General features: G+C 41.9%; 1 protein-coding gene across 10 annotated transcripts in view; it reads left to right on the top strand.

The window, feature by feature from the left end:
- Positions 1–17,657, top strand: part of NCOA2 (nuclear receptor coactivator 2) — a 266,722-nt gene that overhangs the window by 200,040 nt on the left and 49,025 nt on the right. For all 10 annotated transcript variants that reach the window (XR_014255636.1, XM_082433594.1, XM_082433601.1 and 7 more), the window contains 4 exons: positions 7,889–7,992; positions 12,039–12,216; positions 14,771–14,959; positions 17,314–17,415. Coding sequence is in view for 9 of the 10 variants with exons in the window: in XM_082433594.1 (XP_082289720.1) it covers positions 7,889–7,992; positions 12,039–12,216; positions 14,771–14,959; positions 17,314–17,415 (573 nt within the window). In the remaining variant the exon portion in view is untranslated. The remainder of the gene's footprint in view (positions 1–7,888; positions 7,993–12,038; positions 12,217–14,770; positions 14,960–17,313; positions 17,416–17,657) is intronic.

Below are 17,657 nucleotides of genomic sequence, written 5' to 3'. Positions count from 1 at the left end.
AACAGAGGGAGGCGACTTGGAGCTGAGGTTCCTCCCACTCCCAAAGAAAGTGCAGCTGTGCGTCTTTAATATGCACGGCAGGAGATTTCAGCAGCCCGATGATATATAGTGCATTAATGTTGAAAAGATAAACACATTTGGAGAGCACAGGAAGGGCCTTGTGTTTTTATGTTAGCAGAATGCTTCCTAATGAATAAGAATGTGCTGCTGGCTTCACAGAGCCAGATGGCAGCTTTTCTAATTTTAGTTGGGTGCAGATGCATAATTCTCTGGTTTTACCTTCCAGAACCTTTGAGATGCTACATCACTTTCCCTGTAATATTTTATCTGTAGTGCTTGGCCAGAAACTGCCTGTCGTCGTCTCAATGACTTCTTTGATCTGCATGGGTCCCAGTGCTGCTGGGTTTGACAGTCACTTCAACTGAAATCATCCAGCTCCTAAATGCAGGAAAAGGTGGAAATTGTGGATGTATTCCCACTAGAGTCTTAAAATTTGTTGTGGAGGTGATTAGACTTGTGTTTGACGTCAGTCTACTGAAAAATTGATAGGTATCTGGGTGAGTGATTTTACTCATTTTGGAGCAGTGGAATTAATTATAAAACCCGAATAAAGTCTCAGGTTCCATTTTAGTCAAAGGTGCTAATACTTTAAATAATGCTGCTTCCATAAAAGCAACTCTCCTCATGCTTGACCAAATATCAAAACAACTTTTAAACGCTTACTTGTTACACGTCAGGGAGGTCTAAACATGGGCAGTGTTAAAATTTTTTCCATGTATAGATGTAAATACCCTGTGGCTTATCTTTCTTTTTTTTTTTTTTTAATCTTTCAGTTGATGTATTTTTCAGAGTAAATGATTGATATTTGTTCAAATTCTGACTTTTTAAAGATAAACTAATTTCCACAAGTTTTCCACAGCCTCTTCAGATGATTTTTTTACAGAGAAGGAAAAGAAAGAGTATAAACCTCTTTAATCATGGCCATATCACCCTGTCCCTCCACTGGGCAGACATTAAACAGCATTTAGGTTTCTAAGTCACTGGTGGTTGCCACCACTGCTGCTGAAATTAGAACAATTACGTGGCTGTCCCCTGAGCCATGACTGCCATCCCTGTGAGGAGGCAGGACTCTTTCTGGTCACAGGGCAGAAAGGCCCTGTGAGCGTATGTTCTCAGTTCACCTGCCGAATAGACAAGACCTTCTAATATTATAAGATTCACTAAGCTACCAAAAAATCAATAAATGATGTTCTTCTAGAACATGTAAAGGTCTTTAAAAAAAAAAACAAACAAAACACTTTATACTTTAAAAGTAGCTAAGTATACTTTTTTTTTGGCCATACTTTGCAGCCTGCGGGATCTTACTTCCCCAACCAGCGATAGACCCCGGGCCCTCGGCAGTGAGAGCGCCAAGTCCTGACCACTGGACCACCAGGGAATGCCCTAAGCGTACTTTTTTAAAGAATAAATAAACTTTTGGCTAGAATCGCAGTTTCTGATTTGTTTCTGTTCTCACCAGGAAACTTAAATTTTACTTTTCTATGTATTTTTAAATCACTTAAATACCTAGAGATTAAACACTTCCCTAGTTGCCTTTCCTTGTGTTCTGAGAGAAAACACAAATAATAACAACTTATAAAGAAAAGCATATGACATATAATATTAATGATTTTCCCCCAGTTTGTGGTATGACTCATCTTAACACGGTCCCTGAAGAGATGGGGTTTGTTCTTTGCTCTGAAACTGGGAATGTAATTAATTGGTGTTGGATTTCTGGAGCGCAGGCAAGTGGGGGAGGGGACCAGATGGGACTGCAGCCACCCAGGAGGGAGGGGGCCCTAGGAGAGAGATGACTGGGCGTCCTTGGACAGTCTCTCCAGTCGGAGCTTTGCATTTGTAAAGCGGGGCTGTTTAAAAGATCAGAGCTATTTTATGGTATTTTTGTCTTTGGGGAAGTGAGGAAGAAAAGGACAGAATTACTGTTTTCATTGTTATTCTCTTAGGTCATATTCTTTACCTAAAAAGAATAACTTTAATGGTCAAAGTGCAGGAGGAAAACATGGAAGTCAGGGCATGGGGGAGAAATCTTTTTGTAGGCTCTGAAAATTAAATTTTATCATCTCTTTTTTCGATTTAAGAGTTCCATCTGTAATAATGAGATTTCATAAGGTTTTGATCATTTGAAATTCCGGGATGATCTTTCAGTAAACTGTTGAGTTTACTGAAGGATATTTTTGTAACAGAATGTATTTTTATGGTTAATGGATGCAAAATATAGAAAAGTAAATATAATTTGTGACCGCTGAGAAAACTGCCTAATTTAAAAATATTAAATACTATGTTTTAGTATAGTAATGCTGTTCTTACAGAAGTATAAATATATCTAAGGATTTAAGCTTATTTATATCTGGGACATAAAAATAGCATACTCATTCTTGAAATGCTCCATCAAAGTACCAATGTATGTCCGGTTAACATAACAGTATATCTCAAAGGAGTTCTTTTCTTCCTCCTATTTAATTTCAAAGCCCAAATGAACATTGTACAGAGGTAGTACTTCATGAAAAGTACTCAAATAATATAAATTCATGGCCAGTTTAATTTAGATTCCAATTACTTTGGTAAAGCCATATTTCTGGGTATTTTCTATCACTTCATATTATTGATATTCTAATACTGAGAAATAGCCAAAGCACATATCGAATACGGAATTGAATAATAGATGACAAATTAGCAGGAAAATGCATATATACAAACACTTAGTGAGGATAGGCGTGAAGGGCCCTAAATTCTTCACCCTGTTTTCTTATTTATTTACTCTGTGAGTAGTGAACATTTCCCAGTCTCTTAGTAAATATATGAATAGTGTTGTATAAATGAACATTTTAAAAGTTCTCTTGCAAATAATCAATGGTCTCATCTGGAGTTTTCTTTCCAGCACACGTTCCACAATTTCAGATTGACCTTGGGAAACATTTTTGTTGTTTTCATTTTGAGTCAGATTCCTAGAATTCCAGTTTGGACAATCTTTTCGCCATTATCCCATAACACTGGTTTCAGAGGCCAGGCTGAGCTTTGCCTGGGGAGGGATGCCACACGTCCGTTGCTTTTGCCGTGTGCTCACGAACCCTGCAGAATCCAGTTCGACTACCATGGACGTGAAGTATTTTCAGCTATGTCCAGCCTTTTTTATCCCTTCTGCGAACTTAAAGTTAGTTCCTCGCACTTCAGCCCTCAGTTCTCATTTGGCTCAGCTGTCAGTGCTTTGCCCCTGCAGCTGGGTGTAAGCTCTCAGCCCACAAGGATCCTTCACTCCACCTGCACCACAAACATGCGTGAGACACATAGCGAGACATCCAGACACGTGGACAGTGTAACTGGGCGATTTCCCCGTGCCAGCCCCGCATTCTCTGTGACTGCTTGTTAGCAGCCGCTTTTCTCCTTTTGAAGATTTTTCAGTTGAATGTTTTTATAAAGAGGAAAAAAGGACATGTTTTATTATTACAGTTTTTCAGGATGATAATTATTTTTGTCCAGGCTTTACAGTAGAGCCCAAACACATGTTTTATCCCCCTCTAAGTCATCTCTTACATTAAATTTTAGGCCCTTGCCCTAAATTATACCTGATCTGTAGATTCCTAAAGATGAAAGAAAATGCTATGCAGATACAATCTCATTCTTCATATTTTCTTTTTCTTTTTTTTTTTTTTTTTTGGCCGCACCACGCAGCATGCGGAACTTCCTCGCCCAGGGATCAAACCCACACCCCCTGCATTGGGAGCTTGGAGTCCTAACCACTGGGCCACCAGGGAGGTCCCTCATTCTTATTTTCGGATAAAAGTCAAAAATTCAGTGCCTGAACACATTGCTAGAATATTTAGAATAGCCTGACCTGAAAGTTTATCAGTGTTTAGGAACCTGCATGATTGAGTTTTCCAAGTTTGAATCTTTTTAATTCCACAAAATATTAATTAATGAATTCAGGAAACTTTGGGGTCTTCAGAATGATGATCAGATCCTCAAACTGCCAACATCTCACAAAGTATATTGATTGTCTTTTAAAGACTTGGGAAATATAAATACGACACAAGAATGTAATGGATAGCTCAAGGAGTATGGCCAATATTTTATAATCACTCTAAGTGGAGTGTAATCTATAAAAATATTGAATCACTATGTTATACACCTGAAACTGATGTAATATGGTAAATCAACTATACTTTAATTTTTTTTAAGAAAGGACTCAGAAATGGGTTATCACAAACATTGTTATTTTGTATTTATTTTGCCATAAAATGAGGCATTAATATAGACACCACAGAAAACCATAATTTATTACTATAGTGATATCAGAATCTCATATGACAAATAGGCTAATGTTTTCCCGTGATCAGTGATAGGTGTGGGGCTGCCTTTGTGATTAGCTTTTGCCTCCTATCTCACTCCACCTCACCTTAATCTAAATTAAGTCCATTCTTTTTTTTAAATTTTATTTATTTTTGGCTGCATTGGGTCTTTGTTGCTGCGTGCGGACTTTCTGTAGTTGCAGCGAGCAGGGGCCACTCTTCGTTGCGGAGCGCAGGCTTCTCATTGCAGTGGCTTGTCTTTGTTGCGGAGCACAGGCTCTAGGCGTGCAGGCTTCAGTAGTTGTGGCGCGCGAGCTTTGTTGCTCCGCGGCATGTGGGATCTTCCCGGACCAGGGCTCGAACCCGTGTCCCCTGCATTGGCAGGTGGATTCTTAACCACTGCGCCACCAGGGAAGTCCCAGTCCTTTCTTTAAGAAGAATAACACCACCTGTTGTAACAGTGGAAGGATTGGAAGGACCTGGGAGCCGGCAAGAATGTGAGATGCCTTGAAAGTTGACAACTGAGGCAAGACAAGATGATTCATCATTTAAGCCCAGTTCTCCTCAAGAGACCCTTTCCCCATATTGCTGACCCCTGCACCTGGAGGGCCAGTGGGCCTGAGGGGGAAAATCAGTTCCTTTCCCCACCACCCTCGATTCTAGTTGCCCCTGCATTCCCGGGGGTCAGTGCCAGCAGTGGGTCTGGTCTCGTCAGTCAGCCACCAAATATTCAGTGAAAACCTACTCTGACGTAGGGGTGGTACTGGCCACTGAGGATACACCAAGGATACCCCTTTCGTGAAACTCCTGGTGGGGATAGTGTACTGTTGCCTGGGCTGGGGTTCTCACTGCAGGAGGGGAGGAGAAATGATACCTTCCAAGAAGATGTAGCAGCATCTTGTGCAAAGAAGACCTTTCAATCTGCAGATTCTGATAGACCTTCTCTGGGGACGTCTTCTCAGGCACACCATCCCACTTTGAGAGTCACTGCTGCCACCGAAGGTGCTGATGGGAGCACGATGGCCCTGTGAATGGTTAGGAGGCCAAGGAAAGGCTGAGAATTACTGTCTGCAGGGTGTTAGCACATGGTTCCTACACCCCGAATGCCACAGCACCGCAGGCAAGAAGTAAATAAATGAGAATGCAGTAGGACCGCGTACATTTATAATATCTGTTACGTGGGTTTTAAGATTCAGTATTAAGGAAACTCCGGGATCCTCAGGCCTGAAGCCCGCACAGACCCCCGCCAGTGCAGGGCTGTTAAATTAGACGAAGAGTAGGTGAAGCAGCAGCTGAGGGTGCCAGCCCTGTCCCCGGACTCGTGTGGGCAAGTGAGCAGACACTGAAAAGAAATCTGCAGCCGTACGGAGTGACTAGCAGAAGCGGGGGTCGGGGCGTGGGAGTCCGCCCCGCGTGCGTTTACTCGGTGGTGAGAAAGATTCTGGGAGGATGGGGCGGGGGGAGGGGATGGGGAGAACATGTGCAGTAATTGTCTGGACAACCTGAGGCGCTGCCTGCCTCAGTTAAGACTGGCTGAGGAACTGGGCTGAGACCAAGCCAGCAGATGGGGTAGGGGACCTGCAGTCAAGAGCTAGGGAGAGCAGCAAGGAAAGAAATGAAGTGAGGACTAACACATCCTCACGTGCTGAGTTACGAAGGCTACCAGACGGGTTATATCTCTATTTATGGCTGGTCACAGTTATTCAGATCTAAGCAGGTGAATCAGGAATGTCACAGAGTCATTGAGAAAACAGATGCTCTCTGCTTCTAAGTTCTGCATTTGGAACTAAGTAAGGGAGAGCTAATAAATGACATTTATACACTACTATGCATAAAATAGATAGCTAATGAGAATCTACTGCACAGCGCAGGGAACTCGGCTCAGTGCTCTGCGGTGACCTAAATGGGAAGGAAATCCAAAAAAGAGGGGATATATGTATACCTACAGCTGATTCACTTTGCTGTACAGCAGAAACTAACACAACATTGTAAAGCAACTATACTCCAGTTTAAAAAAAAAAAGACAGATATGGGGACTTCCCTGGTGGTCCAGCGGTTAAGACTTCGCGCTCCCAATGAAGGGGGCCCGGGTTCAATCCCTGGTCAGGGAACTAGATCCCGCATGCCACAACGAAGATCCCGCATGCCGCAGCTAAGACCCAGCGCAGCTAAATAAATAAATAAATATTTTTTAAAAATAAAAATGAATTTTAAAAATTAAAAAAAGATTTTTAAAAAGACAGCTATGCTAGTAGTAAGTTACATTTGTAAACTCCTTTCTGGTTTTTAAAGTGTGTTTTACACATCACCCCATTTACTCCTGTCACGGGCCGTGACGCGAGAAGGCAGGTACTAAGGCCTTAAAAAGTTGAAATGACGTGCTCTGACTTGTACTAAGTGGCTGAGCTTAGACTTGAACTACACAGGCCTTCTTCCCTTTTCCACTGATAGATATGCATGTGGACGTTTTCCATCAGGGAGCGGCAAGATTTGGAGGGCCTGTGTAATTCCTAATTACTCTCTAGGTTCCCAGGTACAAATTAAACGTTACAGGTTTTCAAAATACTGTGTAAAATCTTCTGTTATGAAAAAAAAGGAAGCCGAGTCTACTAAGTTCATGAAAGCAAGTTGACTCTGAGTACTAAACTGATTTACAGTTTTCTTTGCTTGCATTTAATTACAATGATAACGTGCAGTGTAAACAAGGATATAATTTATTCAGGACAAATAACTGGCGCATTGTTTTGTGTCGGTTCCTAGCAAGTTTTGGGATGTATCTGTTGTGCTTTGAACTTTTCTTGGTGTTCTTGAAATAACCCGTTTGCATATGTACATTGATGACTGTGCATCTGCTTCCTCCGTGAGACTCTTCTGTGATGGAATGTCTTCCCAGGCCTCGTGGGGAGACGTTTTAGTCCACACCTCTGGACTAGATAAAAGGGCAGCCGCTGAAATTCTCCGTGTGCTTGATAGGGTGCCGCTGTCTCTGCCTTACCTCGTCAGGCACCTTCCACCAGACAGGGGCCAGTCTTTCTGGTTACTTTAAATGTGAAGGCGACAAGAGGTGGGACAGTACAAGAGCCAGGGGAGTGTCACGTGGGAGCAGCCACAGTGGTCAGGACGCGTTTTGATTCCTTCTTCAAATGCATCTTTGATTTCTTTCCCGAAGCCTGAACAACAGGCCCCGGGTCATCCCAGCTCGGGGAATCTCTGCAGGCGGCACTAATTGTGCCGCGGTATAGAGCAGTTTTGCAATCTAGAAAAAAAAATGCTTGTCAGGGACTGGCATGAAACCCCTAAAGTCATTTTATCGGCAGCATGAAAGGGGCTGAGCCACAGGTTCTGGAGGGGAAAAGTTAATGTTCCGGCTCCGGCTTCCAGCAGTTTCTCCCGTGCAGTGGTGGTGGGGATGTACTCTAACTTTTTTATAGCTGGCTCTGATCCCACTGGAGATTTTTGAAATCGTTACAATAAAAATGTTTCTGTGTCACTCTGTCCTTGAAATAGCACTGCCGTTGAATTCACACTTGTGTTTGTTGCAGAGAAAGCAGCAGCCGCCAACATAGATGAAGTGCAGAAGTCAGACGTGTCATCTACCGGGCAGGGTGTCATCGACAAGGATGCACTAGGGCCTATGATGCTTGAGGTAGTGCACCCTCATTTTGGTTCTGTATCTCACAATGTTGTTTATCCATTATTCCATTTAATTTTCAAGTGAATGTAATTTAAGGAGAATCCACACTTAATTTTCACTCTTAAAGTTGAAGTACTGCTGACCTCTTGAGCTTACTATTAATAATATGTATCTAGATTTTACTCCGGATTCCAGCTTATATACGTTTCGAATTGATAATACAGAATTAAATTAAGTGGATTAGAATACAAATCTGACCAACTTTAACTGTCAGTTGAGCATTCATTTTGGAAAACTGTGTTCACAAGTCCTGTTAAATTCTGTGATGTTGTCGTGGTTTGAAACGTTCCCAGAATTCTTAGGTTTTCATATATGCATGTCCATATGCCTGTATATACAGGTTAAAATTTGAGGACCAAAGGAGGTTTACTCGGGACTTTCCGGGCAGTCCACTGGTTAAGACTGTGCGCTTCCACTGCAGGGGGCACAGGTTCCATCCCTGGTCAGGGAACTAAGGTCTCGCGTGCCCCATGGTGCAGCCAAAAATTTTTTTAAAGAGGAGGTTTTCACCTGTCATTTATGTTCCTTCAACTAGTTTATTGATTTCATAAAGACGAAAATTGAAGGAATAGGCAGAACTCTTAAGCATCACAAGTTTAATGAATTGTCGTAACTGCCTTTTCTTTATTAACTTTAGGAAGTTTTATGACCAGACTGCTATCTAGATTTTGTAAAGTCCCGCTTTCTTATTCTATTAACCGGTACAGTATTAAACACCAAGTCCTTTGCTGTACCTATTCCAGAATTAAAATTTAAGATGTAGGCTATGGTAAGATGAGGGAAAAAATGTCAGTGAATATATAACAAGAAGCAGAGGAGCCCTGAGACATAAATTATGTCAGTTCTCAGGATAATTTACTCTGCTGATGATATGATGAGATTGAAAATTACCGCATGGCCAGAAGCTCTGCAGCATTGCCAGTGTAGAATCACTTATCTTGCAGCAGCTGCACGTATATAAGAAATTAGGATTTTTAAAGCAGAGATAACCAATAATTGCCCCTTTTTTTTCGGTTGGTGCATAAGATGATTTTTATTTTTAGAAAATCTAATTCTGTGAAAATCTACCATATAATCGGAGGGTGGGGGGACACAGAAGAAATGTAAAGCTTGTCTGACCCGGTCTTTATATTTAGAAATGACAGAATTCATTCCTTGGGTCTGACCTTGCTGGCCAAAAGACTTTAAATGACCCCACGTTGGCCCTTGCTTATATCTCTTTTATCACTGGCTTGAAAACATTTAACGATAATTTTCAGAGAAGAAGCAAAAACACACTTAACCTGATTTTCCCGAATTCAAAAGGCAGTGGAAGGCCAGAGAGTGCTTCTTCCCACTTGGTTCTTAGAAGCAGATGAGAAAACTCTTAACTAGGTGGGCTGTTTATTTAGAATTAGATGAAAGAACTAGAAACAAAATTCATTTGGAAATGATGGTAATCTAAATTTTTACAATTAGGAAATGCCCATATATCTGTGCTTATTCCTTATATGGGGGGAAATTAAAGTAGGGTGGAAACTCTTGGGAAGATTTTTGAGGCTTCTGAAAAGAAATGCTTGCAGTAACCACAAGGCTATGACTCAAGCCTTTTGAGAGTAAGTTCACTAATTGCAGAAATCAGATTGCTAGATATCAGTGGACCTTATCTCGTAAGATCAAATAAATCCACATTTTCACTGTTTCAAAATAGTCTTCTGAAAATTCAGTGCATTGAGCAAGCACCTGTTCAGCAGGACTTCAGTGCTAAATGTGTGAGAGGTAACGCTTTGAATCTAGAGACTTAAGGTTTGAATTTGCATCTTTATCCCTGTTTGCATGTAATAATCTAAACGGAGAAAACTTGTTCTCGTTGAGCCGTTCTAGGCATAGATGCACACTCATGCTTACATCATAGCATAGTGGTTGCTAGGCAACAAAACCAAATGTCAGCTTTTTTCATCAGAGCATATCATAGTGAGCTTTAAAAAAACAAACAGTTTCATAAGATGAAAGAATTTCATCTTTCAGTTATATTATGCCACAGTCAGTCTTTTTAGCATGGTACAAAGCAGCAGGAAACTACATGCACTTCCAAAAGTGAACAACAGGTAATATAATTACGACAATCCCTGTTGAATGTGTATTTAAGCAATGAGTTTAAAAGGACATTTGGTATATAACTAATCAACTGACTTCCTGTCCTACACACACACACACACACACACACACACACGCATACATGCTCACACACGCACACACACACTCACGCAAGGTTTCCAACAGTTGATGCCAACATACTGTGGAAGGCTGTTTACACATAGTCTTGCTTTGCCCTGCATATTGTTTATACCATTGGGAAAACCTGACTGAACATTTAAGAAAAACTTAAAACCAAATGGTGTTTTTTTTAAATATATATTTTTAAGAGCTTTTCATTGGTGCCTTATGGTCAGTTCTAATTTGAGAGAGCGCTTAGTTTTGTCATGAAAATAGAATTAAAGATGGAATATATTCAAAGAAAGCTCACAAAATAGGAGCCTGTTAAATAATAACTTAAGGAAAAAACAAACTAGAGAGAAAGTAAACACTTTATGCCCCATTCATACACTTTGTCATACTGGTGTGTCCATGTAACATTCATGTTAAAATAGTAGTAAATACACAGCATGAAGAAACTGGCATGAACTCTGTGGTCCACGTGTTCCTGGCCCAAGGAATGCCTGGTCAGTATCAAGCCTCTTCTAGCCCTGATCAGTCCCCTGATCCATGCAACAGCTCTGACAAGTGAGGATCAGAAAGAAAAAGGAGGAGGAACCAAGAGAAACTCACTGAGCTCCCGGCCTTTGCGTCACCCAGGCGACCATGATAGGAAGATGGGCTGGGTAAATACTGGAGAGCACTGTGCTGCGTGGTAGTTGAAAGCATGGGCTTCGGAGTCACATCCACCTGGATTTGCAACCCAGCTGACTAGTTGCAAGTGCCGGGGCAAATCCCTTAACCTCTTTGAGTCTCAGTTTTTTTCCTCCTCTGTGAATTGGAAAAGGGAAAACATTCCTTCCAGAATTGTAAATATTAAAACGACACTGTGTGTTTAAGGCTCAGTAAACGTGTCTGTATCTATTATTATCCTCTTGATTTCCAGAAATGATCCTAGGTCCTTCATCTCCTTCCCTAATCTGTTTTGGAATGACAGCAAAGTGAGCTATGCACCCATCACAGGAAAAATGCTACTGCTATCTGGGTGATTTAGGAACCTGCATCTTGACAACTTGGAGAACAAGTAATAGAGCCAGGCGTGATTAGTTAACTTTCCAGTCCTCCCTGTTACAAACCTAAACCTCAAGGCCCTGTGCAGTCTCAGGACAGTGCCGGCTGTATCTCAGCCTGAGGTCCCCAGGAAGACTGGTTTGTCACATCAGAGACACACCTCCCAGACTCTTTCCCCATTTACACCAAACAATAAAGGATTGGCGTTCCTTAAAAGGTCTGAGATCACCTTCAATTATTTTCGCTTAAGCCTTGGAAGCTTTAAAGGTAGCACAATTTTCTGATTTTTTTCCTTGGCATTTATCCTTAAACTGAGGGAAAATTATCAATGACCTCTCCTTCCCATTGTATTCCATGAGGAAGTGTACAAAAAAGTGACTCAGCATTGGATCACTAGCATAAAAGTTGTTCTCGGCCCTACGGAGTACATCAATCTCATTTGGAAAACGCAGATAAATGCCTGTGTACTTTTACGTGGCAGTAATTATCTCCTGATGAATTAAGAGAGTGACTGTTTGTCATTTAGTTTGTGACAAGAAACCCTTGTGTAGTCTCTCCCCCGCTTACTAAGATGGGCTCATTTCAGCAAGAGAAAGCGTGTTAACCGCCCCGAGCGATAGGAGTGGTGCAAGAGAGATCACCCTTCCCCCCACGCGAGAAGTGTCTCCCTTAAAGGGGCCGCTCCCTGCTTAGCAGTCGGATGTGATTTTATGCTGCCTCCTTTCTAACACGATTTGTGCCTCTTCCCTTAGGCCCTTGATGGGTTCTTCTTTGTAGTGAACCTGGAAGGCAACGTTGTGTTTGTTTCAGAGAATGTGACACAGTACCTAAGGTATAACCAGGAAGAGCTGATGAACAAAAGCGTATATAGCATCCTGCATGTTGGGGACCACACTGAATTCGTCAAAAACCTGCTGCCAAAGTCCGTAGGTAAATGAGTGTCTCCTGGGTCTCTCCTCAGCCCCTGCCCACACGCACAGTGTCTTGGCCAGAGGGCAGAAAACAGAACTATGTTCTGTCCGCTGGGGATAAGAGTAACTGGGTAATTTTTTAGAGATGCTTGTGTTAACTGTGTAAGCTTCGAGGTCAGGCAGAAAAGGACATCTGTAGGTCCTGGTCTTGAACGAATGATCGTTTTGACCCTATATTTCAAGTAAGTAAAAATAAAGCAGTTGGAGAGTAGGCACATGGCAACTGTTTTCATGGGATTTATTTGGTTGTTTTTTAAGAGGCTGCCGATTGCCTCCCGCCCGATCCAGTGCCCGTCGGCTCTGCTTTGTCCTTTTCTTCCGTGACAACCTAAGACGCAGAAGGTCACGAGGAGCTTGAGATTCAGTTTATTTTGAGTCCTGCTGGTGAAGGGTATGATGTGGGTGTATACGACGTTCTAAAAATAAAATGCTGAGGAACAAGTGGCGTGTGGAGGTTCGAATGCTCCCAGCCTGGGAACCCGAAATGGGCTCTGGGGCTTCACAGGACTCCTCAGTGGCCCTGCGGGTGGCAAGGGCCCCACCCCCACCCCCCCCCGCCCCTCCACGCCCGCTCCCTGCTTCCCCTTCCTGTCTTCCTCATCTCGACCTGGAGATGCTATCCGAGAGCGTCCGTGATTCCGAAGGGCCGTACTTTAAAGCGGGTGATTCACAGCGTGGGCCCACCTCAGTGGCTGCTCTAGAGCACTGCTGTTCCCAGTTACTAAGTGGCTCTTTTTTTATATTCTCACTTAAGCTCATGTTGCTGAGAATGTCTTCATGGGTAAAAAGGAGTGCATATTTTAGTAGAGAATAAGGTCAAGTCCTGAGTTAGCAAGTATTTCTGTTCCTTTTCTTAAAACTGTTTATGCTAGCTGGTCTCATTGTTACCATGGTAAATAGGAAAAGGTCCTTTCACATTCCATTGTGGCTAGCTTTTCTTTAATAGGATAACCCTTTGTTCAGAGTGACTGCAGCAGTAATACAAAGTATACGTGTGAGGTTCTTCCATTATATTCTCTAGTAAATGAACAAGAAAGTGGGATGTCTTATTTCAAGTAACTAGTATTTTCAAATCTCTTCAGTAATTTTATGACTTCCTCAGAAGACCTATACTTATTAATTCACTATTATTAATTCACTTGTCTAAAGAGCTCTTTGCCTTACTTTATATTGTACTTTTTTATACTTGCAAATTACGTATTAACCTGAGTGAACAAGAACTTTTTTCTTTGATTACTCTATGTAGTCTTCATTATGTAAATAAGCTTTTAAGAATGCTGATGGTAAAATAAACTTCTCAGACGTCTGTATAAAGCTAGCTGTGGTTCCTCCTTGTAAAACAGCCTCCTGTGGTTCACTTGATATTTCCTTTTTCTCTCTAGGGTTTGTTTCCTTCTTTCTTCCTCTGCAGCCCAGTGCCTGTGGGGTTAGCATTGTGTTCACGTAGGTGTCCTTTTAAGCGTTTTCTAACTAGTGACTTTCTGAGAGTGCATTTGCTTGTCTTATGACTGGCCCTTTTTTCTGATTCCCCTCTTTCATCGTCCTGCTGGTCCTCATATCTTTTAGATAAAACACAAGCGACAGTAAAGAAAAGGGCACCGAAGTGAGAAGTAGGGTCGGTTCTGACTCCAACTCTTCTAGAAGCTGAATATTTCTTTGCACATCAGTTTTCTCGTCTGTAGATGAGGAGGCTGATCTGGTGATCTGTAAACACCCTTAAATTCTCAAAATCAGTCATTATTTTATTTCTCTCTTTGATTTCTCTAATGCATCTCCGCCCCCCCCCAAAAACGAGGGCTTTCTTCTCTTTCATCTTTTTCTTGAATTAATATATATGTTTCTAAGTATTGATACTAAAATAGAAGACATGTGAAGTAGTATTTCATTGAAAAGAAATAAATGACATTAGCAGTGTGTCCTCAAGATCATCTCAGTCTTATGAAGAAATATGCACGAAGCAAAAAAAAAAAAAACTACAGCCAAGTTACAGAATATACAGTAAAATTTCAGTTAAGTTTTAGGAAAGAAAGGTCAGTAAGAAGAGGCAGTGTGGGATGCCTAGAGCAGTTGGTTAAGTATCTAAAGGATCTCAGCCGTAGAGCAGGAGTACATGTGGATGGGAGACATAGAGGCAGCCGGACCTTTTAAACAAGGTAGCAGGTGCAAAGATATCCATGTGGTACTGGGTATGGAAGGTGATGGCGGGGAGGCTTGTGCTGGGCAACGTGAAAGGTCTGGTTAGATGGGTAAGAGGGGGCTGGTCAGCAATCAGGGCCTGCACTTGAAGGGAAAGAGTCATGGTGAAGAGTAAGAAGTGTGTAAAAGACATTTGAAATTCCCAAGAATTAACCCAATGATTTTTCCCCTTTAGATTTTGAAATTACTTAGAAAAGTATAAGCACTATATAAAAGTAAGATAACCATATGTTTCCTACATCGTTCTGATAATTAGGCAGAAGCCAGTCTGACGCTAGTTTCTTTACACTGTCGGGTTGCTTTTGCCTTTTGCCCAGTGAACGGGGGAGCTTGGTCTGGCGAACCTCCCAGGCGGAACAGCCATACTTTCAATTGTCGGATGCTGGTAAAACCTTTACCTGATTCAGAAGAGGAAGGTCATGAAAACCAGGAAGTACATCAGAAATATGAAACTATGCAGTGCTTTGCTGTCTCTCAACCAAAGTCCATCAAAGAAGAAGGAGAAGGTAGGGGCCACATCTATGGGATATGTTACATCGTGTATTCCTGTGCTACTTCTTTCACACTTAATAATCTGAAATTAGAGGCCACACAAAGAAAAATGTAGAGGCAGTTTCTCTGTTCTTTTCACCTACTTAACAATTTTTGTGATAAATTCAATTATTAAGTCTTTAAAACAGCACGATCCAATAGAATTTGCTGTGATGATGGCAGTGTTACGTGTCTTCAATGTCCAACACAGCCGCCACTAGTTACATGTGGCTACTGAGCATTTGAAATATCAGTAATGCAGTTGGGGACCAAATTGTCTATTTTATTAAGTTTTCGTTTAAATAGCCCCATGTGGCCAGCAGCTACCCTGCTGGAGCACGTCCAGTAGTGTTGAACCTCTCGGGGATCCTAGGCTCCTCTGAATGTCTGTAACAAGCTCCGAGCCACGCCCTGGAAAAACACACATGGTACAAATAACGTCTTTCATATACTTCCAAGGGATTAATGGATTTCATATGGTTTGTCTATGGATGCTGCGTCCAGGATAGGAGAGGATGGAGACGGGAGTGGGGATTGGGAAGAGGGTTCCAGACTGTGAGCTCATAGGCTTTTACCTTTAAAGAGGTGCTGACCTAGTGTCCACCCGCTACGCCCTCCGAGCAAGCCACTCCACACTGCCGCGTGTCACTGTCTGTGACACGGGACAGTGCCGAAGAACGCGTTCTGCGTGTGTAGCAGAAGCGGGGGAGCCGGGGACCATCAGTCAGTGGAAACACCGTGGGCTTTGTAATCAGGCAGGCCAGCTCCTAAATTAGCCGCTTACCAGCTCTGACTTTGGGCAAAACCTTCTCGACCTCCGAACATCCGTGTACTCTCTTAACCAATGAAGTCAACAATTCCAGTATCACAGCATAATAAGGATTAAGCGAACATGCCTGAGCCATGATTGGCATTCAATACTAGATATTTAATCCTCTTTTTAAAAAAATATGTAAGTAATTTTTAATTTAAATTTTATTGGAAAGGAAGTTAATAGAGCTGTCACAGATGATACATGCTTTCAAAATTAAGTTTTTACATAGATACGGAATGTCAAGCGATTTTATTCTCCTGTATGCAACAGAGTAAGTGTTGCTAATACATCCATCTGTGATAATATTCTAAGGCCGTATTCTACAGCTGAGCTGACTTACGATTTTGTGCTATATATTTATTTAAACATTTTTGTACATTTAAAATCTGATTCCGAATGTTTACACAGTGTAGCATAAGAGTAGGGTTTCTGAGGCATGGTGCGCTCACGTTCAAATCCTGGCTTCCCCAAAGTTTTGTGTGATGTTGGGCAAGTTACTGAAACTCCGTGCTTTGGATTCTCCTCTGTTAAATGGAGATAATGCTAGTATCTGCCTCATAGAGTTGTTAAGAGGATTAAATGAATCAGTAGCCTATAAAGCAGCTAGAAAGGTGTCTGTCTCATAGTAAGTGCTCAAAAATTTAGGTTTTATTAATGTTGAGGACAAGGATTACATTTATTTTTGTGATACTCACTATTACTGGATATATTTAAAGAACTTCTTTCCCGAATTTAAAGGTGAACAATCATAAATCAGCGACATAAGATATGAAGAGACTTTTTAAATCAACCTTTTCCCCAGCATGTTTGAAGTTGAAAGGGCTTGCAGTGTGCTCTGCATGTTACAAGATAAAACACATCCTCCCTGTTCTCCAGAAGTGAGCACAGATACATAAAACAGTTGAAGTGGGGTAAGGAATAAATGCTTAGAGCTGCGTGAGAACCTAGCCGTGGCCAAGACTCTAGACTTGGCACACACTGCATTTTCTAGGATTTGTTCTCCGAATCTGAGTCTAGACTCTGTTTATATACTTCGTTTTAAATTGCATATTGCCATTGTAGGAGCATTGACATAGTTGGGTAGAAGGTATATCTAGTTCTCCTGTATCTTGGTGGACCTAAAACTCAAGGAGCAAACCCTCGACAGAGTATCAGCTTTTAGTTTTCATCATTTGTGTGCTTTCTTATGAATTCAGCTGGCTGTTACTATCAGCCAGTTAATAAGAAAGGATTCCATTCTTTTCCGCCACTGGGGAGATGGTTTCAGATGGTTGACTCTGGTATGGTGGATGTGCTTTTATCACGTGTGTCGTGTGGCTTCAGCGGCTTATCCTCAGCTCCCCGAGCTCATCCGCCCGCAGCTGCTTCCCACTTCAGGGGAGGAGCCTGGGTACATAGTGTTTCGTCGCTGTCTCCCTTATTGATCTGCAAGGTTGTGCTGTCAGAAATGCATTTGATCTTGTTTGAAACACTAAAAAAGCCTGATATGATAACCATCAATGTATGTGATTGAAGATTTGCAGTCCTGCTTGATTTGTGTGGCTAGAAGAGTCCCCATGAAGGAGAGACCAGTTCTTCCCTCATCAGAAAGTTTCACTACTCGCCAAGATCTCCAAGGTAAATTTTCTTGCCAAAGAAACCCTTCTAGAATACCTACATGTTTGTAAATGCAGGGAATGGGTCTAGAAAATTATGAAGAAGCTGGTAGTAGTGGCTGCTGCTGGGGCAGAAGCGTGGAGGAGCTGGAGGCGGGGGCGGGGGGAAAACTCCTCTTCACCGTCTACCCTTTTGGTCCATGCACTTGTGCTGCCTATTCCAAATAAATAAATTTTTACCTTTTTAAGGTGTACTTATCTCTG

Source organism: Balaenoptera physalus (assembly GCF_965194825.1).
Source record: "Balaenoptera physalus genome assembly, chromosome: 17".
NCBI classification, from domain to species: domain Eukaryota; kingdom Metazoa; phylum Chordata; class Mammalia; order Artiodactyla; family Balaenopteridae; genus Balaenoptera; species Balaenoptera physalus.
The sequence above is the reverse complement of the archived record's forward strand: the minus strand, read 5'-3'. Positions and strand labels throughout refer to the sequence as shown.